Source organism: Homalodisca vitripennis, chromosome 3, assembly GCF_021130785.1.
Source record: "Homalodisca vitripennis isolate AUS2020 chromosome 3, UT_GWSS_2.1, whole genome shotgun sequence".
NCBI lineage: Eukaryota > Metazoa > Arthropoda > Insecta > Hemiptera > Cicadellidae > Homalodisca > Homalodisca vitripennis.
The window spans coordinates 132,079,918-132,104,798 of NC_060209.1; the positions used below are offsets into that span (position 1 = coordinate 132,079,918).

A 24,881-nucleotide genomic window follows, 5' to 3' on the forward strand; every position below is an offset into this window, starting at 1 on the left:
CTACGGTTCTAACAAATGTAAATGATTAATATAACGTGCTACCACTGTACCGTTAGAACATGAATGGAAAATAAAGTATATTTCACGACTATAGGCAATCACAAGAATAAATTTATTGTTTTTACGTATATGATCATATGTATGTAAAAAACAACGTACTCATATATTCAACCAATATCCGTCTGCCCCTGCAGTCTATACGGGTCCATGCAATTTAAATCATTTTTTTTTTTTTTTTTTTTTTTTTTACTTTAATTTATTTACAATCTGTTTATATACAACAAACATACAATAAGTAAATTTGATGATAAATCTTAAGGACATGGTTAATCAAAGTTCATTAACCTTAATTAACATAAACATTTAAGAGATTGTTCATCTTTAAAATCGATCAGCTAAGTTTAAGAAATCATGTCTTTTTAGCCGAAAATTGATGGTCACACTGTTGTCCAGCAGATTAATAGCCAAGTAGTTAGGATGAGAGTTTAATTTGTTTTGATACTTGATGCAGAACTTTGGAATTTCTTCAGTAACAAAAGGGATATTCGTGTCTCTGTGAATGACTTCATTACGAAACATACCATGGGGCCTGTAATATCTTTCGGAGAACTTTAGATTGGAAACGCTGTATAATTTCAATATTTGATGTAGAAGCAACTCCCCACAGTTGAAATTCCGTACGTCCAGATGGGCTTTAGAACAGTCTTGTACAACAACAGTTTGCTTTCTATTGATAAATGGATTTGTTCCCAAAAAGCCAATTTAGTTTTGAGAATTTTTGAATTTAATTGGAGCCTTTTGTTCCATATGTGTGGTTTCCAAGTCAGCTTCCTATCGAGATGTACACCCAGATACTTAGCTTCATTTCTTTGAGGAATTTGAATGTTGTTTAAAAACACTGGTGGACAGGTGTCATGTTTCAACGTAAATGTGACGTGAACAGATTTAGTTTCATTCACTTTAATTCTCCAAGTTTTAAGCCAAACTGTGATAGAATTTAAGTTAGTTTGTAGAATTTGTGACGCTACAACATGGTTGGAGTGGGATGCCAGTACGGCAGTGTCATCGGCGAATGTTGCTGTCAAAGAATTTTGATTAGTTGGAATGTCTGCAGTGAAAATTAAGTACAGCACTGGTCCTAGTACACTTCCCTGAGGTACACCAGAGTTTATTTCTTTCAGATCTGAAAGACAATCATCAAACTTGATTTGAAAATACCTTCGTTCTAAAATAAGATTTTATAATGTTGTAAACAGTGTGAGGTAGATGACTTTTTTATTTTAAATAGAAGCCCTTCATGCCACACTTTGTCAAAGGCTTGACTCACATCGAGAAATGCTGCAGAACAAAATTTTCTTGATTCCAAATCTTGCCTTATTATATTAGCTACTCTATGGACTTGTTCGATAGTGGAGTGGTGCACTCTGAAACCAAACTGATGATTGGGAATTAAATTGCATTCAGTTATAAAAACCTGAAGTCGTTTTAAAAATAACTTTTCGAATAATTTAGAAGGTATAGGTAGTAGACTGATTGGCCTGTACGACATTTACTTCGTTTTGAGGTTTTCCTGGCTTAGGAACAACAATAACTTGAGCCACCTTCCATTGTGATGGAAGTATTCAAGCCTCAAAATAGCATTAAATACGAAGGTAAGAAAGAGTATGGCTTTCCTAGGAAGCTCTTGTAGTATCTTACCTGTTATTAACTCATAACCAGGGGCCTTTTTGGGATTAAGATTTTTAATCTCATCATATATTTCAGATGGTTTAAAGGAGCCAATAGGTAGTGAGAGTTGGTTAGGTGAATCAAGAAACTCCCTTACAACATGTCTATTATCAAAGTTGTTTATCTACAGGGTATGGTTTTGAAAACATTACTAAAATATGCAGCAAACAAATCAGTTTTCGCTCTGTTACTTTTCGCCCAAGAACCATATCTGGTTTAGATATTGGAGGAATGGGCACTTGCGGTTTCTTTGTGCTTTTTTGTTACTTTCCATAAAGAATAGTCTGTTGCTTCAGTTGGGGAGAGATTTGAAGTGAATTCTTGAAACCATATGTTTTTTAAGTTTTTAAGCAAAATCTTTAACTGTCTTGATGCTCTGTTAAACATTGTTTTATCTCTTACATTTCTAGAATTTTGCCATATTCTTCGTAAGCGACGTTTTTGAGCAATGTGCTGCTTAATATATATTGGGTAATTGATATTGCCACACGTTGTATTATTAAGTTCAGGCGTTTGCACTCCAAGCAGATTTCTGAACAGTATAATTAAAAATTTCCACAGCGTTGTCTATTTCCTCTCTTGTTTTAAGTGATATATTAAGACTTAAACTGTCATTTAACGTTTCACGAAACTTCACCCAGTTTGTGCCTTTATTTCGATAAGGACGGTGCCTTTTCTTTCAATACAAATGATGAACTTATTGATAGGATGACCGGAGAGTGATCGGACGACAAATCAAGAGATGAAACAGCCTCCATATAGTTAGGAGAAATACCTCCCGTAACAAAGAAATCAAGAAGATCTGGAATTTTGTTGGGATCTGAAGGCCAATAGGTTGGTTCCCCCTGTAGATACGTAACTCAAGTGATTGTCATTCATGCAATTTAACAAATTTCTACCTCTAGGGTTAATCAACCTTGAACCCCACATGACATGTTTGGCATTAAAGTCACCACCTGCTACAAAACGAGGCCCTAAAGTTTCGAAAAATTCGTTGAATTGAAGTTTGGTAATATTGTGCCTCGGGGGGGGACAGTAAACACCCAGAAAATGTAAGTGGTCCCATCCAGTCCTCAACCACTATGCTTGTAGCTTGAATATGATCTTCTTGAAATCTAGGTAATTCATAATGTTTTATTTGTTTTCTGATTAGCACAGCGCTACCTCCATGCGCCCGTATTGTCAGGGTGATGGTTTGTAGAATAAAAAGTAAAATTTGGGATTTTGAAAAAATTTAAGTTTGTAAAGTGGGTCTCAGAAATTAACATAATATCTATTTTGTGTATTGAAATAAAAAGTTGAATATCTTGGCCATGTCGGGCCAAGCCATTGGCATTCCAGAGTCCAATCCTATAAAATCTATTCATTTTAGTTTTGATATGACAGTTGTCAATAGGTTAATCAATGTACCTATTTGCTGGGCTTGTTGAGACATCATCATTTCGAACTTATTTAAAAAATCCATCAATTATTTGATTCAGATTGTGATTTGCTTCTACATTTGATTGACCTGATGCCACTCTAGCATAAGATAAGGTTGGTGATACTGGTTGAGACTGATTACCTGTTGAATTTTGAGTACGAACAGATATAGGTCTATCTACTTCTCGATCTTGCACTGGAGGGAGGAGTGTCTTTTTTTAACGCTGGTCTTAGAGGTGGAAAAGCCTGTTTCTTAATATCTTTGTAAATAGAGCAACCTTTATAGTTGGCTGGGTGCTCACCACCACATAATACACATTTGGGAGGGAACATTTACAGATTTATTACAGCTGCTAGTATCATGATCTGAGCCGCATTTTACACAGCGGTTTTGGTACCAGCAGTAAGCCTTTGTGTGCCCATATCTTTGACACTTTTTGCACTGCACCACATCATTACGTTTGTAAGGGGGCTGTCAAGTACAAATTTTGGCATTTAGTAGGAATTCAATTTTAAAAATGTCTTTGTTGTTTGATGCTGGCTCTAAGTCTACAAAAAAAATTGACAGTGGATCTTTAGATTTGCTACTTCTAAGGTTCGACACATTCCTAACTTTGTGGTTATAAGCTTCTATAGCTGTTTTAATTTCCTGGGGTTCCGTAGAGAAGTGCATATTCTTAAGCACTACTCTATAAGCTCTGTCACCCTTTATTTGGTATGTATGGAAGTTTACTTTCATGTTAGTTAAATGTTTGACTAATGCGCGGTAGGCTTCAATAGTATCAGTGTTAATTTTTACTTTATCTCTAGCTATGCATTTAAATGAATATGACTCTTTTTTAATTACTTGTTCAATGTTTACCATCATTTTACTTATGTTGACAATGTTGGGGACAAATATAGGTGGAGGCCTCACCTTCGTCCTACATTTGTCGTCATTCATCGTTTCTTCTTCAGAGCCTAGGTTGGCGTTACGCCAGCATTTCAAATCTGTTGTGCAATTCAATAGGTCTAGCAGTTTTTGCAACGTACTCTGTAGATCTACAAGGTTTCTTAACATCTGAAACGTTGGCTGTTGACAAATGTCTTTTGTTTCTAGTTGTTTCGATTTGCCACTCGTTTTGATTATTGACATCGTCATTAGAAATAGTTTTTCCTGAAATGATGTTCATTGTTTGCTTATTTAGAACAATAATTGTGATCATTAGTTATGGTATCAAAATCCAAACAGTTTTGAGTTGTTTGAAGGGGCAAATTTTAGTTGTCCATTACCTTCTCACTTGAAAAAACTACTAATAGTAAACAAACACTGAAAACAATTAAAGTTAACGGGTAAGGTTAGTTGTAGGAAAAGTACTGGAAAAAAAAGATTACGAAAAAAAATCTAAACATTTTTATGTAAATTATGAACAAAAATGTTTTAAGAACTGTTTTATATAGTTTTAACCACTAATTGGTAAAAAAAACTACATTTTAAATTAAAATAAAGGACACAACACTGAAACAGCACAGCTGGGGTTCTACAAAAATGTTATGACAAAAAAATTTAAATCATAACCACTCAAAGAGAAAAAAAGACATACATAACCTAACTTTGGTTAATACAACAGTCTAACTCTAACCCCATACTTCCCGGCGTACTCTGAAATTTAGCGTGTTTGGCTGTTTGCCTGAAACCGATTTTATTAATAAACAATTAATTATGTCGGACTCTTACAATTTTGGTAGTTTTGCTGACAATACTTCAGGAGATGGCCCTGGTAGTCTTTCTGGAAGTAAAGCTGATAAGGAACTCCAAGAATTTTTGTTGATTGAAAAACAGAAGGCTCAACTCAATGCACAGGTAAAATTACATCATTATGATTTTGTTGTACCTTTTAAGGGGGTTAAGAGAGTGTGGTATACATGCTCTTTACACCAATAATTCCATGGGCACAATTGAAGTACCATTTGGGTACAAACCAATCAAAATTGATCGAAAAGTCCATTACAAATTGTAAATCAAGTAATAGTAAACATTGTTTCAGTAAGTTTAGGGGAGTGTAGTTTTGTTAGCATATATTCAAATTTTATGAACATAGAAATTATCTTAAAATAACGATTTTTATAATAACTTGTTTTTCCTGATTTAGTTGCAAATAGAGACTTAGGCTACGATATATATTTCTTTATGCAACTTATGGAGCAAGCTGTAGGCTAGTAATAACACCGACGTGAAACTGGCCATAGATTCCATCCATAAAAAGAACGAGTACGGGAACTAGTTCCTAAATGAATCTAACCTATTTCATCAACTCAAACCATACAAAATATATATTTAATTAATAACGTGAAGATAAGTACTACAAATAAAGATTTTAAATGAACAAACAGTACTTTTATGATAATAATCCCCTTTTATAGCCGCAATTTTCAAGACTATACTCAATTAAAAGGTAAGTTTTGAGAAACCCTATAAAAGGGGCCATACCTTAAAAACGTACGAACCAATTTTGATAAAACTTTCTACACACACTCACTACATGGTCTACTATACTAAAAAACAAGCCTCATTCTTAGGCCACGCCTATTTCCGGAGCCACAATAACTTTTATAGGCCAAGTGCTGACAAAAACCAATCTATGGACGGCCATATCTCAAAAAATGTACGAGCCAATTTTGATAAAACTTTCTGTACAACATTCACTACATGGTCTAGTATACTAAAATACAAGCCTCATTCTTAGGCCACGCCTATTTCCGGAGCTACATCGATTTTACAGGCCAAGTGCTGACAAAAACCAATCTATGGACGGCCCATATCTAAAAAAATGTACGAGCCAATTTTGATAAAACTTTCTGTACACATTCAATACATGGTCTAGTATACTAAAATACAAGCCTCATTCTTAGGCCACGCCTATTTCCGGAGCCACATCGATTTTACGGGCCAAGTGCTGACAAAAAACCAATCTATGGACAGCCAAAGTCCATTTTAGAAATTTTGTGGGCTTGTATTTTAGTATACTAGACCATGTAGTGAATGTGTACAGAAAGTTTTATCAAAATTGGCTCGTACGTTTTTGAGATATGGCTGTCCATAGATTGGTTTTTGTCAGCAACTTGGCCTGTAAAATCGATGTGGCTCCGGAAATAGGCGTGGCCTAAGAATGAGGCTTGTATTTTAGTATACTAGACCATGTAGTGAATGTGTACAGAAAGTTTTTATCAAAATTGGCTCGTACATTTTTGAGATATGGCTGTCTATAGATTGGTTTTTGTCAGCACTTGGCCCTATAAAGTTTATTGTGGCTCCGGAAATAGGCGTGGCCTAAGAAATGAGGCTTGTATTTTTAGTATACTAGACCATGTAGTGAATGTGTACAGAAAGTTTTATCAAAATTGGCTCGTACGTTTTTGAGATATGGCTGTCCATAGATTGGTTTTTGTCAGCACTTGGCCTATAAAGTTATTGTGGCTCCGGAAATAGGCGGGGCCTAAGAATGAGGCTTATATTTTAGTATACTATACCATGTAGAGAATGTGTACAGAAAGTTTTATCAAAATTGGCTCGTACATTTTTGAGATATGGCCGTCCATAGATTGGTTTTTGTCAGCACTTGGCCTATAAAGTTATTGTGGCTCCGGAAATAGGCGGGGCCTAAGAATGAGGCTTATATTTTAGTATACTAGACCATGCAGAGAATGTGTACAGAAAGTTTTATCAAAATTGGCTCGTACATTTTTGAGATATGGCCGTCCATAGATTGGTTTTTGTCAGCACTTGGCCTATAATAGTTATTGTGGCTCCGGAAATAGGCGTGGCCTAAGAATGAGGCTTTGTATTTTTAGTATACTAGACCATGTATTGAATGTGTACAGAAAGTTTTATTCAAAATTTGGCTCGTACGTTTTGAGATATGGCCGTCCATAGATTGGTTTTTGTCAGCACTTGGCCTGTGAAATCGATGTGGCTCCGGAAATAGGCGTGGCCTAAGAATGAGGCTTATATTTTAGTATACTAGACCATGTAGTGAATGTGTACAGAAAAGTTTTATCAAAAATTGGCTCGTACAGTTTTGAGATATGGCCGTCCATAGATTGGTTTTTGTCAGCAATTGGCCTGTAAAATCGATGTGGCTCCGGAAATAGGCGTGGCCTACGAATGAGGCTTGTATTTTAGTATACTAGACCATGTATTGAATGTGTACAGAAAGTTTTAATCAAAATTGGCTCGTACATTTTTGAGATATGGCCGTCCATAGATTGGTTTTTTTGTCAGCACTTGGCCTGTAAAATCGATGTAGCTCCGGAAATAGGCGTTGGCCTAAGAATGAAGCTTTGTATTTTAGTATACTAGACCATGTAGTGAATGTGTACAGAAAGTTTTATCAAAATTGGCTCGTACGTTTTTTAAGATATGGCTGTCCATAGATTGGTTTTTGTCAGCACTTGGCCTATAAAGTTATTGTGGCTCCGGAAATAGGCGTGGCCTAAGAATGAGGCTTATATTTTAGTATACTAGGACCATGTAGTGAATGTGTACAGAAAGTTTTATTAAAATTGGCTCGTACATTTTTGAGATATGGCCGTCCATAGATTGGTTTTTGTCAGCACTTGGCCTGTAACATCGATGTAGCTCCGGAAATAGGCGTGGCCTAAGAATGAGGCTTGTATTTTAGTATACTAGACCATGTAGTGAATGTGTACAGAAAGTTTTATCAAAATTGGCTCGTACGTTTTTGAGATATGGCTGTCCATAGATTGGTTTTTGTCAGCACTTGGCCTGTAAAATCGATGTGGCTCCGGAAATAGCGTGGCCTAAGAATGAGGCTTGTATTTTAGTATACTAGACCATGTAGTGAATGTGTACAGAAAGTTTTATCAAATTGGCTCGTACATTTTTGAGATATGGCTGTCTATAGATTGGTTTTTGTCAGCACTTGGCCTATAAAGTTATTGTGGCTCCGGAAATAGGCGTGGCCTAAGAATGAGGCTTGTATTTTAGTATACTAGACCATGTAGTGAATGTGTACAGAAAGTTTTATCAAAAATTGGCTCGTACGTTTTTGAGATATGGCTGTCCATAGATTGGTTTTTTGTCAGCACTTTGCCTGTAAAATCGATGTAGCTCGAAATAGGCGTGGCCTAAGAACGAGGCTTGTATTTCAGTATAGTAGACCATGTAGTGAATGTGATACAGAAAGTTTTATCAAAAATTGGCTCGTACGTTTTTGAGATATGGCCGTCCATAGATTGGTTTTTGTCAGCACTTGGCCTGTAAAATCGATGTAGCTCCCGGAAATAGGCGTGGCCTAAGAATGAGGCTTGTATTTTAGTATACTAGACCATGTAGTGAATGTGTACAGAAAGCTTTATCAAAATTGGCTCGTACGTTTTTAAGATATGGCTGTCCATAGATTGGTTTTTGTCAGCACTTGGCCTGTAAAATCGATGTGGCTCCGGAAATAGGCGTGGCCTAAGAATGAGGCTTGTATTTTAGTATACTAGACCATGTAGTGAATGTGTACAGAAAGTTTTATCAAAATTGGCTCGTACATTTTTGAGATATGGCTGTCTATAGATTGGTTTTTGTCAGCACTTGGCCTATAAAGTTATTGTGGCTCCGGAAATAGGCGTGGCCTAAGAATGAGGCTTGTATTTTAGTATACTAGACCATGTGTAGCGCGCACGCACACTACTATTTTAATATAGTAATTTTTAGATGGTATTTTAGTAATTACACAGTGTGTAAATTAACTGGACTAACCCAAGTCCCTTTAACCGCGTGATGTGAGGTGACTGGCCGTGCTGAGGAAATGCAAGGGTCAGCACTCGTCAGCACGAGTCGGCAGTCGAGTTGAGGGCTCGGAGGTAGGCGGAGGGATTGGCAATGTAGAGTGTGTGAAGTAAGTCTATTTTGGTGGAGTGAGATGCGAACACACCGGTACACATATAGTAGTTTGGGTGCGCCTACGAGTGTTTTAGTGCATTTTGAATATAGATTGGACTCAAACAAAGGAGAAAACGTGAGTAATTATTTCAAGACCCTTCTCAACCACTATTCTAAATTTCCCTACGAGCTAGGGTGGTGGCAGCAAAACGCTATCCCTTTTATTAACCATGAGCCTCTCTGGCTAATATCGGAGGGCTTACAGTGGTGACCAGCGGTGGGATACGATAATTAAACCAGCAAATTATTTCAAAATGATTTCAAAACTTTAAAAGAACTCTAAAAGAAATAAAGAAGTGTACCACGTGGTTGAGAAAATTATTAGAACATTTCAGTTTACACTCCATTATCCAAATAACTACTATTCTAAATTCATTTACAAATTAATTGCAATGTTATATTTCTAAATTTCGAGTAAATTCAACTTATATGAACGAAGATGGACTTGGATTAGTTCTGTGTGCTTATTACACCATGTGCAAACGCCATTACACTATGAAGCGGAAGTTGGACGCCATCATCATACGTCATCATAGAACATAGAAAGGAACAAGGAGGGCATACGTCACCGGACATCCAGTGATCCAGACCGGAACTACCAACTGCCGACCACTGTCTACGCAGATGTTGTCATCTCCGTCAACGCAGTCACGATCATCCACAGCCTTCGAGATGGCAGCCCTGTCACTATTTGGTGAGCAGTGGGAACTTTGTTAAATTAAATTAAATTAAATCATTGGCGAAACCTAAGATTAGACTACGTATTATTAGTAAATAGTTGGTTAAATAATATGGTTCAAAATGCTTTGGAAATAAATGGTGAATGCAGCATTGAGGCCAGGCTTTAAGCATTAAACTTCTTTATTGACAAACAGATTCAGAATTATTTAAATAAGAGAAATTAAAAGGATAACATCCTAGTATTTTATTTTGCCAAAGCCTCCATGTCAGGTCGTCACCTCCAGGGCATTCAGTCCATCATGTTTTCAGCGTAAATATAAGCAGAATAACGTGTTGATTAAAATCATTTGCTTGGAAATAGGGATATGCCAATGATTCTATATTAGCTTACTGTTCAATTTGATTGATAATTCATTAATATCTGTATACAAAAAGAAACCCGTAGAAATTTTAATATAAGTGTAAAAGAGTATAATAGCAATAATTGTTGGAAGTAACTTGTTGCTGACTTATAAAAAGGGTAAATTTCGAATTATACTGAAAACAAAGTGATATCAGTTAATGTGATTAACTATTAGAGTATATAAGTAATAGCACATAGTATATCATATAACAAATACGATTATTTAATATTATTGCAGCTGTATTGAGTCACATTACAGTATTGATATACTTGTATATCGAGGCATTGTTAGACTATTGATCCATTGATAACTCAATACTACCGATTAGTGATTGGTATCATTTGGAAATCGAAAAACTTTATTGTTTGATTGATCCATTATCGAAAATTGAAAAAAAAAAAAAAAAGGGGAAAAGTTATTTTACTGAAAAATAGGGAAACTAGTTATTCACATTGTTGCTGTCAATGTCTTTTAGGGATTTCATTTAGAGCGTTTAAGTTTAACTATTGAATATCACTGATAACCTAGAGAATTGTATAGCTACTGTATTCCAAAGAGGAAAACCAAATTTTTTTTAAATTATTAACGATGGGCACTGTACACCTAGAAGGGAAGACCGTTGAGGTCCAAGACGCCTTTGATGCCATATCGAATAAAGTGAGGTCGCTTCAAGTAACACTAGATGAAACGTTAGCCAACGCTTCTACCTCCGCGGTGAACAAAACTGAAACATCTCCGTACCCGATGGACATGACCCTTGCAGACAGCAAGCCGTCATTTGAGCTTGTCTCAAGTATAGCCCATTACGATGGAGAGAAAGCAGATCTAGTCGCCCCCTTCTTTGACAACATCGAAGGAATTGGAGAGCTCAGCAATTGGAGTGAAGCTCAAAAACTTCAAGTTTTAAAACTTAAACTAACAGGCAGTGCTCTACAGTTTGCAAAGTCAGACGAAAAATGTAAAAAACTCAACAACTTTAGAAGAAATAAAAGCTGCTTTTATGGAAAGATTCGGCGATAGCCTACCAGATCATTACTACTTCGAGCAATTGGCTAGCATACGACAAAACAGAGGAGAAAACTATTGAGCAGTTCTCTGACCGAGTAAAAAGGGTCAGTGATAAAACTCTAAGAGTTACAAACAACGCTGAAGCAAACCAAATTCTGAGAGAAGAGGCCGATAGAAGAGCCATGGATGCCTTTGTAAGAGGATTAAATGGTGAAATAGGACGGCAGACCAGGATCAAGTTCCCTAAAACATTCAGAGAAGCTGTAACCACGGCGATAGCTCTAAACAACTTAGAGAAAAGACCATCCGAATTTGAGGAGAAGACAAGGCGAGTTTTTGGAACGATCACCGATACTACGTGTTACACTTGTGGGAAACCAGGCCATAAAGCCAGAGAATGCCAATCCAGGCGAGTAGATATTGTATGTTATACATGTAAGAAGAAAGGTCACAAAGAGAGGGATTGTAGAAGTAAAAGTGAAACAACTACCTATTATTGTGAAAATTGCCGAAAACCTGGACACACAGCAAACAATTGTTGGGGTATGAGAAATACAGCATTAGGAAGAGGCGCAGCTAGAGGAGGAACCTTCAGGAGCAGAGGGTATCAGCATGGAGGACGTGGATCAGCTTCGAACACGTTAAACCACAACGAGGGACCCAGGCACGCCGCTGGGAACCTCAGAAATCATTAAATCTGAACCACACGGGACTCAGACAGGCGAAGTTGAATTTCAAAGCTGTTGCCACTTTGACACAAGAAAATGTGAGTGAATTAATTGTACAAGGGTGCATAGGAGGAGTGAACGGTCTCATTGTAATCGATACAGGAGCACAAGTATCACTGATCGATAGGACAATGGCTCAGAACAAGCTAACTCCAACTGAAATCCAAATACGAGGTATCACTGGTGCTGTTATGAACGTTTACGGCACTGTAACAGAGACCTTGCAACTGGAGTTACTTGATTTAAAATGTGACTTCGTAGCAACAGATCTCCCTGAAGATTATATTGCTATCCTAGGATACGATGTTTTGAAACGAAAAAAGGCTGTGATTGACCTTGAGAATAAGTCTCTGAGTATTGGAAACAAGATAGCATGCAGTTTCCATGAAAGAGAATCCCCTGTAACTCGAAGCAGGAGAAGTGGCATTGGCATTGTTCAATGTTCCCACGAAACAAGTTCAACAAACCTTAATCCACCAAAACAAATCCTGAAGGAAGAAATACCTGACATTTTAGCGTATAGTCGCACAAACATCAACGTGCCTGCCCGTTCAGAAATGCTTATTCAAGTAAAATTAAGCAAAAACAAAAAGGATCAAATGGAACAAATGGAAGGAAAAACAGTAATTACAGAACCAGCGTTAGTAAAAGTTCATGGCATCAATGTCGCTAGAAGCCTTTCAAAAGTGAATAAAGGAATGTGTTGGACCAAAATCATAAATATCACATCTGAAAATTTAGTGATATACAAGAATACGCTGCTCTGCAAAATAGAAGAGCCACACAGTGAAGCAAATAAAGGAGCATGGAAACGAGTAAATCTAACACAAAATAGGACAGAGGAATTCAATGGAAAACTTGAAGAAAAATTAAAGCACCTCCCAACTGAAGACCAAAATAAATTAAAAAATGTTCTCCAACGCTACAAGCGTCTATTTAGCTTAGGAGGAATAGAGAATTTGGGGTGTACTTCTTTAGTTACTCACAAAATCAACACGAGCCAACATCCTCCGATCAATAAGAAACCTTACAGAGTGCCACAATCACAGAGAGGTACTCTACAAAATTTGATACAAGAACAATTAGATAAAGGTGTAATTGTACCCAGTACTTCCCCATGGTCAGCACCGGTAATCATTGTCCCCAAGAAAGCAGGCTCTGATGGTACCATCAGTTATCGTCTATGTGTAGACTATCGGGAACTCAATAAAATTACAGTTCCGGAAATATATCCCCTTCCAGATATACATGAAACTTTAGACATGTTAGGAGGCAGTCAGTACTTCTCGGCACTGGATCTGAATTCAGGTTTCTATCAGGTAAAAATGCACCCTGAAAGTCAAGAGAAGACGGCCTTCAGTACTCCTGATGGTCATTATGAATATACACGCATGCCAATGGGATTGATCAATTCTCCTTCTGTATTTCAACGATTGGTTGATACTACTCTCACAGGTCTGAAAGGAAAAGCATGCTTGCCCTACATGGATGATATCCTAATCTTCAGTTCGAGTATTGATCAGCACGCTAAAGATCTTAGTGAAGTTCTAGAGAGATTTCAAGAGGTAAATTTGAGTATCCAGTTGAAGAAATGCCAAATAGCAAAGTCTGAAATTAACTTCCTAGGCCATGTTGTATCGAGAGATGGAATCAAACCATGTCAGAATAAGATTGAAGCTGTCAAAAATTTTCCAAGACCCAAGAATGAAAAGGAACTTCGTGGATTTATAGGACTATGTAGTTACTATAGGAGGCATGTACCGAAATTTGCCGACATCGCTAAACCTCTGACAAAATTAACCAAAAAAGACCAAAAGTTTGAGTGGAACGAAGAAGCGGAAACATCATTTGAAAAATTGAAGACCATCCTTGTAACTGAACCTTTATTAGTGTATCCAAATTTCTCCAAGGAATTCGTCTTAAGCACTGATGCAAGTAATGTTGCACTTGGCGCAGTATTAGGACAAGTGATTAATGGAATAGAACACCCTATCGCCTATGCGTCAAGACAGTTTAAACTCTGCTGAGCAGAATTATACAGTAACAGAAAAAGAACTTTTAGCAGTTGTATGGGCAGTAAAGTATTTCCGATGCTACCTGTACGGACGATCATTCTCCTTGTATACTGATCACAGCGCAATCAGATGGCTGCTGTCGCTAAAAGATCCTTCGAGTAGACTCACTAGATGGGCACTGAAATTGGCTGAATATGACTACAAGGTATTCCATAAACCAGGGATAAAAAATCAAAACGCTGATTGTCTGAGCAGAATTGTGTGCAAGAATACTGTGGAAAGTCTACCTATATTGGATGTGGACAGCATTAAAGAAAATCAATGTAAGGATGAAGAGTGCCAGAGATTGAAAAAAATACCCTCAGTTCAAAACAAGTCCACAAGGAGTCATCTATATAAAGAGGCAGGACAGACAACTGATAGTCGTTCCAAGACGGTTAAGAGAGAAGGTTATTCGTTTACACCATGATATCCCGACAGCAGGTCATGGAGGTATCAAGAAGACGATGTTAAGAATCCAAGAAAAGTTTTATTGGCCGAAAATGAAATTAGATGTTGTCTCCTTTATCAGAGCATGTGATCCATGCAATAAAAGAATGGATTACGGAAAAACTAAAGCACCTTTAGGTAAATTTCAAGAAAGTACAGAATTTGGATACCGGATTTCGTGTGACATTGTTGGCCCATTACCCCTAACAAGCTCCAAAAACAAATACATACTGACAGTTATAGATCATTTTACAAGGTACGGAGAGTTTATTGCATTGCCAGACCAAACTGCAGAAACAATAGCCCGAGCACTTGTGCAGAGAGTCATTACGAAGATGGGAGTACCCTGCGAATTAATTACTGATCAAGGCTCAAATTTCACATCCGAAATAATGAAAAGCATGTGTGCTCTACTAAGAATAAAGAAACTTCAAACCACCGCATATCATCCCATGAGCAATGGTAGAACAGAAAGAGTTCATAGATCCATACCCAAGATGCTAAGTCATTATGTCAACCGAAATCAAACAGACTGGGACGAGCTCCTACCAATGGTAAATATGGCTTATAACTCTCAAGTGCATGATTCAACAGGATTTTCTCCTTTTGAGCTAGTCTTTGGAAGAGAGATGAAGACTCCCTTAGAAGATGATCTATTGATCACAGAAGAAGATGATGGTTACCCTGATTATGTCGAAGATCTTAAGATGAAGTTGAATGCCGTAAGGAATTTGTCTCAACAATGCCAAGACCATGCAAGAACCCAGCAAAAGAGACAATACGACAAGAATTCTAAGCTAAATAAATTTGAAGAGGGCCAACGAGTATACCTTCACGTGCCCCAAGTGAAAAAAGGAAGAGTGAAGAAGTTGTCTAGACCATGGAAAGGTCCATACACAATTGTCAAGGTTATATCAGATTTGAATGTCGTACTCCGAATTAAAAGGAAGAATGTAACTGTACATGTGAATCGAGTAAAACCTGTCACCGAGTTTAAGTTGCAAGAACAAGGAAGTAGCCAAAATGATCCAAAAGCTGCTCAGGTAGCAGAAGAAGAAGAACAGGAAGAAATCATTGAAGAGACCGAAGACCATGAAGAGGCATTCAATAGAGTAGCCGGACAAAATGAAGAACAAGACAGGAGAGAACCAAGCCCAGGAACCGCAGAAGAGCGACCAGGCCCTTTTAGATCCATAAGAGATAGAAGAAAACCGTGTAGATTCAAAGACTATGAAGTTTATTAAATAATAGGAATGTATATACATATTGTTATGACAGTGAACGTGTATTGCATCGTTTATTTAGTAGTTAAAAGTAAACGCAATGTATTGAATAATTATGTATTGTTTGTTATTTGAGGATGTTATATGATACACTAAAATATTCCTCGTTAGTATGTTATGCTTCTTGTCTGATGTGTAAGTAAAAGATGTTTTAGAGTACCACGTACAAAGTAGAATGCAATAGTTACTCCGAATTGAATGGGTTGTATGCGTGAGTATGAATGTTGTATGACTGTGAAACGAATGTTGATGAATGGGTATGCAAGGTGTGTGAATAAAAGCCAAATTAAAGGATCCAAACAATTCAAATGTGTGATTGAGTACACTATAAGGAAAGAAGTTATATCTACGCAGGTTAAGATAAGAAACATAAGATCAAGCTGTACGTAATAAAATAAATTCGAATAAGTCAGGATATTCATGAAGTAAACAATTATTAGGATCTAAATGATGATTTCAGGAATACTTGTACTCTTTGTCGAGACAGGAATGGCAGAGAATGAAATGACACAGGGAATCGTTTTCAAGAAACTTCATGACACAATTATTTCCGAGGATGAATGGAAGATTGTATTAGATTTTAATATGATAGAAATAAGAGACGAACTTGAGTCACTTAAGACATTGTGCACAGACTTAGTTTATTATACGAACACTAGTGTAAATGTGTGGGATGAGGACTTTGCTTTCGAATATAGTAGAATTAAGACCGGGATAGACCAGTATGAATCCGATGTAAGTGACTTATTTAGACTTCTACCTACAGAACGCTCCAAGCGAGGACTAGTTGATGCAGGAGGATATGCATTGAAATGGTTGTTTGGTGTGCCCACTAGCGAAGATATGGAACAAGTTAATAGTAAAGTTGAAGAGATAAAAAAGATTAGCGGATCACTGTTGAGTTCTAGAGAAAACCAAATCACCTTAATGAAAGACATGAATGAAAAGATGGTAACAAATACTAAAGCCATATCAGAGATAATGACTAAACTTACTCATTCAAATAGCATGTTAATCACTTCACTCCAAGGATTCGAACAAGAAAACATTATGCTACATCGTTCATTAACAAAACATTTAAAATCTGTCAGTCTAGCACGTCATTTAGGTCAAACCATAGATGAAGCAAAGTTAAGAATTGTTGAGTTTAGGCAAGCTTTAGAATTAGTAAACACAGGTAGAATAAGCAGCAAATTACTACCACCCCATGAGTTTGTAAACATATTGCTTGACATAGGAAAAGTCATACCTCGTCATTTGAAACTAATTATACCAGTTAATGAAGAGGACGTATTTATGTATTACACCTTTTGCACTGCTCATGCTTTAGCCACCAAGACAGGAATTAGATTGATCGTAACTGTACCTTTAAGTTCGCAAGACAGACGTCTTGAACTTTATAAAGTAGAAGTTATTCCATTGTACCAAACAAACCTTCAACATTGGTTAAAATGGAATGTACAAGTTGATTATTTGTTGATCTCCAAAGAGAGACAGTATTATGCACCTATCGATTTTAACACACTAAGTCAGTGTAGACTAAGTCATTTTTATTTGTGTCCTAACTCTATAAATGTATTGCATCATAGCGTTAATGATTGTATATTCGCTCTATTCATGGGATCTAACCTAGTCACAGAAAAATGTTCACGAACCTTAACCATAAATGTAACTTCACCTGTATGGATCCAAAACGGCAATGATTGGATCTATAGCCTAAAGGAACCATATAAAGTCATACTTAACTGTATGAGGAGTTCTGATGGAGAAAACTCAGTTATCTCTCCACCACATCTAGGTTATTTAGAATTAACTTTAAACAAGTCTGGAATATTAAAACAGGCTTCAAGTTGCGCTATCTTTGGTAAATATAATAAGTTATTCTCGAGGACTCAAGGAAATATAAAATATAAATTTGACATTAACCATTTGCACATCCCAAAGATTAACCTGTTGCTATCTCACGAAGAAAATCTAATCTTTAAAAACAGTAGCTTGTTATTTGAAACAATGCAAAAAGTCAAGGACAATCTTAAAGATAATCACATAGAACTAGACCTTAACAAGCTTTTAAATGATACACATGTTTTGTACCCTAGTATCAAAGAAAGTATAGAAACCCCACTGAACTATTTCTACATTATCATAGTTTCAATGTTTATTTTGTTCATTTTGAATAGTGTACTTTGCGTAGTTTTGTTTTGTCACAGGAAAATGCCAACCTGTGCGAGGATGTCCTCAGTTGCTGAGCGGCAAGCCCCAACCATTCGAGTAGAACATGGAACTCCGCTCGCAGAAATTATTCAGGAGTCTTCCTTTGTTCAATTCAATACACCAAGCCCGCCTTGAAGTACGGTATTGTGAAATTCATTGTAGTGCTGAACCAGTCAGGTCAGTGTTGCAAAGACTATATTTGTTATAAATATGTGGGGACTTGCCAAGCTCAAGAAATGTAATGTAGTTAGGAGGACGTATATCTTAAGTGATTGTCAATGTCAAGTAGAATTAAATTGTAGATTATAAGAACTTACGCAGCCTAAAATACTATTTTGTCCTTTTAAGTTGTGAAAAAATGATGTAATGTAAAATGTTATCCTATACATTTTTTTTTGAAGTATTGTAAATGTTTGTTATATTCTGAGAATCTAAGATGTATCACCATGAAAATTCTGTATGATCCATCTTTCCTGAAAGGGAGAGTGATGTAGCGCGCACGCACACTACTATTTTTAATATAGTAATTTTTAGATGGTATTTTAGTAATTACACAGTGTGTAAATTAACTGGACTAACCCAAGTCCCTTTAACCGCGTGATGTGAGGTGACTGGCCGTGCTGAGGAAATGCAAGGGTCAGCACTCGTCAGCACGAGTCGGCAGTCGAGTTGAGGGCTCGGAGGTAGGCGGAGGGATTGGCAATGTAGAGTGTGTGAAGTAAGTCTATTTTGGTGGAGTGAGATGCGAACACACCGGTACACATATAGTAGTTTGGGTGCGCCTACGAGTGTTTTAGTGCATTTTGAATATAGATTGGACTCAAACAAAGGAGAAACGTGAGTAATTATTTCAAGACCCTTCTCAACCACTATTCTAAATTTCCCTACGAGCTAGGGTGGTGGCAGCAAAACGCTATCCCTTTTATTAACCATGAGCCTCTCTGGCTAATATCGGAGGGCTTACACATGTAGTGAATGTGTACAGAAAGTTTTATCAAAATTGGCTCGTACGTTTTTGAGATATGGCTGTCCATAGATTGGTTTTTGTCAGCACTTTGCCTGTAAAATCGATGTAGCTCCGGAAATAGGCGTGGCCTAAGAACGAGGCTTGTATTTTAGTATACTAGACCATGTAGTGAATGTGTACAGAAAGTTTTATCAAAATTGGCTCCTACGTTTTTGAGATATGGCCGTCCATAGATTGGTATTTGTCCAAAAATAGAAGAGGTCTATAATGAGGTTAGTAATATAATACAGTAGACCATGTATTCAAAGTAATGTATTAAGTATAATCTATAGATATTTTTGTATTTGTTCTTTTTTTAAATTATAAAATTTAATTTTAATAATATAATTTAATCCTGAAGTGATTGAACTGGTTCAGGAACTAGGTTAGTTGTAGTTCAGGAACTAGGTCATGAGTAGTTCATGAACCAGGTTAGGATTCAAGTCAGCGGATTAGTTCGTTTTATGGATGGAATCTATGGCCAGTTTCACACTGCTGTAATAACGACCTCTAATTTTGTCCCATATAAACAAAATTTGGCTAAATGATTGCTTTATCCATTTCACAATATTTGATGTTTTTCAAAAGGAAAATCAGGGAGACTTTTATAAGCGACCTACACACGTTATTTGTATGTTATTATCGAACTATTTGATATATTACCCAAATTCGATATTATACATTAATCGTACAAAACAGGAATTATAATACAGTAACAACAAGAGTAATATATTACAATTTTTAATAACATAAATGCAACAATATCATTACAAAATAACAAATGGCCTAACTATGGCCTAGACCTACAAATTAAAAATACGTTACAATATTTATAGATTTCACGGATTGCAGTGAGCTAATGCAGTAGCCAAACCCACATGGATATCTAGAAATCATCACATAATTTCCTCATATTCATCGTCATTTTCAAATTCTCAATAAATTAGTTACTTCATGCTGTGTGTTGTATACATGACAAATGACTGTAACTAATAAGTAGGAATCATATGTTTTGTTAAATAAATTTTAATATCAAACTATTCATTCGGATAAAAAAATTAAACAATTTAATAAAAACAACCAAAGAAAATTTTTGAAATATTTAAATTTTGGAAAGGCTACAAAATCTTTTAATCTTGTAAAAGGAACTAATAGTAGTTAATGGATTGAAGTAAAGCCTCCGGTCGTTAGCGTGGAGCAGCACTGAAGACATTGGTGATGGACAGAAAATGTCTCTCAAGATGTATACTGATCAGTAAAATATCAAATTCCAAAATTTGATCTCTAGTACTACACCTCTAATATGTATCTCTAATAATCTAACCATATTATTCTACATAGCAGGACAATGGCCACTACTGGCCGCAGTAGAAATACACAACAAATTTAATTCGTATTAAGAATTAAAAAAACAACATAACATATTTTCTGCCCATTCTGAGAAAAATTGTACTTTAAAGTGTACTCACAACACTAACTTTTACATTGAATATACATAAAAACATCACTCGTTAGCTCCACAAACGAGAATTATAATGACTATTTCTGTGAATGAGTACACAACCAAATCTAACCAATGGAAAAGCTATATCGAAATACCCAAAGAAGTTGTGCATTAGTCAACTGAACTGAAACAATCAAGGAAAAAGAGCAGTAATGTTCACCATGAGGTGGAAACTGTGATTAAAATGATGAAAAACAGGAAAAAGTACTGTAAGAAAATTACCTTCAATCACAGTAGGCATTCTTCCAGCTCAGATTCTCATGTAACTTAAATGTTGACAACAACCTTGATATCCCCCTCCCCTTAAACCTCCTTAGTTGGTTATCTACTCCCACCCAGAAACCCTGATTCCACTTGATCAATGGACTAATAAAGATAATACCTGACATTAAAACGCTAATAATTTGTATGCAATATATAGTTGGGATGACTAAAAAAGTCTTTCTAGAAATGAAAGTATACTATCTAAAGAAATGTTAAAGTGGTTTTGGAGGGTTTTAGGTAATGAGGCTGTCCGGAGTAAACAGCCACAATTTGTTGCCTTTCACTCTTATGCTTAAATCTTTCTTTAGTTATCTTCCCTCCTAACCCAAAACATCAATTCCGCCTAGAGCGATGAACTTTTGTTGATAATTAACCTTAAATGTCTAATATTTTAATAATTTTTGTTCAATGTATGGTTTATCAGCATCTAAGAATTCTTTCTTAGAATTAATAATTTAAAATTACTTTGTTTTAACTAATTGTTAAAAATGGTTTTAGATCACTTTAGATGGTCTAATGTAGTTGAAGTAAATATAGGTTACTATATGCAATTCAGGACTTCGTTTTTAATATATAATAAGAATGCATCCAATCGCTTTCCAATTTTTCTTAATCAGTATAGATGCTTCAAATACCTATAAAGAATTTTGATAATGCATTAATAATATCTTCAAAAATAACGTCTCCATTATCCTATGATTAAATAATCTAAGTGTAACAGAATTTTGAGGTATATCACTGTTTTTATGAAATTAAAGTTAAGATTCCCACCAGTATATTGAAGAAGAATTTTTGATTTATCATATACATTAAGATTGGTCTAATTATTTAAACAAACCCTTAGCAATAAAACTTGATAAATGTATCCCCACAAAAAAGTAGTCTGAAATCAGGTCTCAATTAAAATACTGTTTCCTGTATGGTACAAAACATTGTTAATTATTAAGTTCTCACCACCAGTGTAAGTCAAGTCAAATTTGAACCATGCAGTATTGATATAATCCATTTCAGGAGGAACACAATTATTATCGAAGTTATTCTTTGCTGAAGGGTGTACTGAAGAAGACAAAGATAAAAAAATAGGGAAAATGCAAACGTTTTATAAATATAGGTTTTAGAAAGATACAGGTTAGGCCTATATCTAATTTTTGTGTATTTTATCATTCACAATAAAATTTTCACAATATAACATTATTTAATAACAAAATGTTTAAAATATTTTTTACTTTGGTTTCTTGTGTGTTTTTTTTGTTTGTGTTAACCCTTAGTTTACCAAGTACAACAAATAATTTTACTGTGGTAAATTTATATTTTCAGTTGCTTTATACTCTATATAGGTACAAAATTTGATGTTGATTGGTTGGAAAATAAGTATAATAAATATTGACCTTCACTAAACGGCTGATAAACAGTTTCTTCCTTAAGAAAAATTCTGTTATTGATTTTAAGTAAAACAACGTTGTGTGTGTATCCAGTTCAAATAGACTATTGGTCTCGGCTCTTACATTATTACAGAGGGTTGGGGCTAAAAGATAACTCCAGTGTAAGTAAATTATTATTTTATTTTTCAAGTTAAAAAAATTTCAAGATTTCTTAAACTTTAAACTTCCCTAATGCTTACAATTTTCTATATTTTCACTGTTAATATTTATGAAAAAACGTATTTTCTGTTTGTTATTTAGTTTTGGATCTGTATTTGTATACACAGTATATCTTACATTTCTTTCTTTAAATATTTGGCTAAATATTGTGCATAACAACTAATATTGATATTAATATAATACATTACAAAATAATATAATGCCACGTAATAATTTATATTATTAACATGTGTATTTAATTTATGTTGTTATATACTACAACATTAATACAATTTGTATCAAAATTATAATGTAGGATTTAATAGTGCTTTGAATTTTTACATATTTTATTATAGTAATCTGTTAACAATTCAAGAAACAAAAAATAAAACATTAATGTAACTCTTACTTTTGCAGATACACGAGTTCTCAGACACCTGCTGGGATATCTGCATGGACAAGCCTGGCACTAAGCTGGACTCACGCACAGAAACCTGCATGGTTAACTGTGTTGACAGATTCATAGATGTCTCTCTCCTTGTCACAAATAGATTTGCACAACTACTTCAGAAAAGCTCTGGGTTATAGTCAGTCTTCACCAAATGTATTCAATTGTTATATTATTTTGTATTTAGTCGTATGAAAATTAAAGCGAGTTATTAACAGGTGTTATGAATTGTTTGCAACCACTTCTGTATGCCAAAATCTATCTAGTGGATACAATTATTTATCTATAAAAAGCACTGTTATAAATTAAATAGATTTCAAAGTATAGTTAGTTCTATTTGAAGTGCATTGCTTTAGAGAATTTGCACTTGGTGTACCAAGAAGACATTCTGTATACAGGGGGAAAGTGGCTCACATATTGGCTCCAATCGAATGGGGATTTTTTTGGATCAACCAAATCATCCTAGTGTCAGCCAATAGATTATGCTGGCATGTAGTATAGGTTTACAAGAAATTCTTTTATATTGCTGGTAAGAGTTAGCTGATATTCAAAGTTTATGTTATGATGAAGTCATCTCTAATATGAATTCTACAATTCTATCTCTTCTCCATTTATAGAGTTTTACATAAACTACATATCTATCAAATATATATGTGGATTCAACACACATTACCTATGTTATGATTTCACTTTATAGTTAAAAAATCGTAAATTATAGAAATATATAATTTTAGTTTGTTAATTAATAATTTCCAAAATTTGTCCCAAATATTAAAATACATAGCATTTTTTTAACTTTGTTAAAATGTGTTTGTTTTGTTTATTATTTATTTCTATAGTGTATCTTTAAAAAATCTTAAAAATTCTGACCAACATGCAGTTACTTGCGGCTTAATACTCATCTTTTTAAATCAAAGGGCATAGCTTTCGTACTGGAAGTATTTTGATCTAATATGATGGGAGCCCCTTATTTTTCAAACAGAAGCAGAGATATTAGGTAGGTACATATTATTTCAGTATCTATGATTGATAGATTAAAAAGTTAAATACAATTTTGACTGGTTCTATTTTAGGTTTTGTTGTATGAAAAATTACTTACTTACAAGTCTCAAAAACCTAATTTGGTCAAGAAGTGTCAACTTTCGTCAGTTTAAATTAACTTTCTGTCATTAACTAACTTTAATTAACTTGCCCTAGTTGAGTTTATACCTTATGTTCCAATCAAGAAAATATATTCTAATTTCAATCAAAAAGCATTGATTTTGGCTCTTTAAATTTACTTATATAAGGGTTTTCAAGTGCCATAGTTAGAGTTTGCCTTTATGTCCCAGTGAAGAAAATATTAAAAAGATACTGAAGTTAAAAAGTGTCAGCTCAGCTCTTACCAAGAAAAAATATTTATATAAGAATATATAATATTAACTACCACCTCTTGCAATATATTTCTAGCTAAGATATTTCAGATGCCATAGTTGGGTTTGTGTTTTTGTCCCGATTAAAAAAATAGATATATACTTACGTACATAGAAATTAATAATGAATTGAATGTACGCAATAGAAAAGCGTACATTTAATCTTCATACAAAACAGTAGTTTGTTCAATAAAATACATCTTGATGTGCATCATGTACCTTAAGACAGATTAATAAAAGCAATGTATGCTTGGTTGGCAGAAAATCCTTTTTATAGTCTTTATAAGCAAAAAAACTCACATTAATTTTCCAAAATATTAAAAAGTCAGTTAATTTCAATAAGAAACATACTGTTAAAAGTGTATCTTTGTTCACTGTAGTGTAATAAAAATGTCTGATACAGATTTTGGAGATATATTTTATTCTATCGAAAATAAAGTTACATTTTTCAACATTTTGTAATTTATAAAAGGTATTTTTAGTATGGTTAAAAATAGATTTAAAAAGTTTTTATCTATAAATATTAAAACCAAATAAATGAAAAATAATGATTGAGACATTTAGAAGCATTATAGATTTTTATTATTATCTAATTGTTTTATTATTATATTTTTAAAATTATAAAATGTTTGATAGGTTATTATTGCTTTCTTAAAACCTGTACAAAAGACTTAAACTACATATTTTTTAAATTTACTTAGAAGGCTCTTTTTTTAAATTAGTGAGACCTCATTTTCTCAATCAACTCCGTAAGTGCCTAGTT

At 34.9% G+C, this 24,881-nt stretch overlaps 1 protein-coding gene across 1 annotated transcript; it reads left to right on the plus strand.

Annotated features, from left to right (window-relative positions):
• Window positions 1-4,720: 4,720 nt before the first annotated feature.
• Window positions 4,721-22,930, plus strand: LOC124357514 (mitochondrial import inner membrane translocase subunit Tim8-like). The gene is made up of 2 exons (XM_046809387.1): window positions 4,721-4,993; window positions 22,676-22,930. Exons 1-2 carry the CDS (start codon window positions 4,853-4,855, stop codon window positions 22,844-22,846), a joined length of 312 nt encoding a protein of 103 aa, XP_046665343.1. The 5' UTR covers window positions 4,721-4,852; the 3' UTR covers window positions 22,847-22,930.
• Window positions 22,931-24,881: the final 1,951 nt, after the last annotated feature.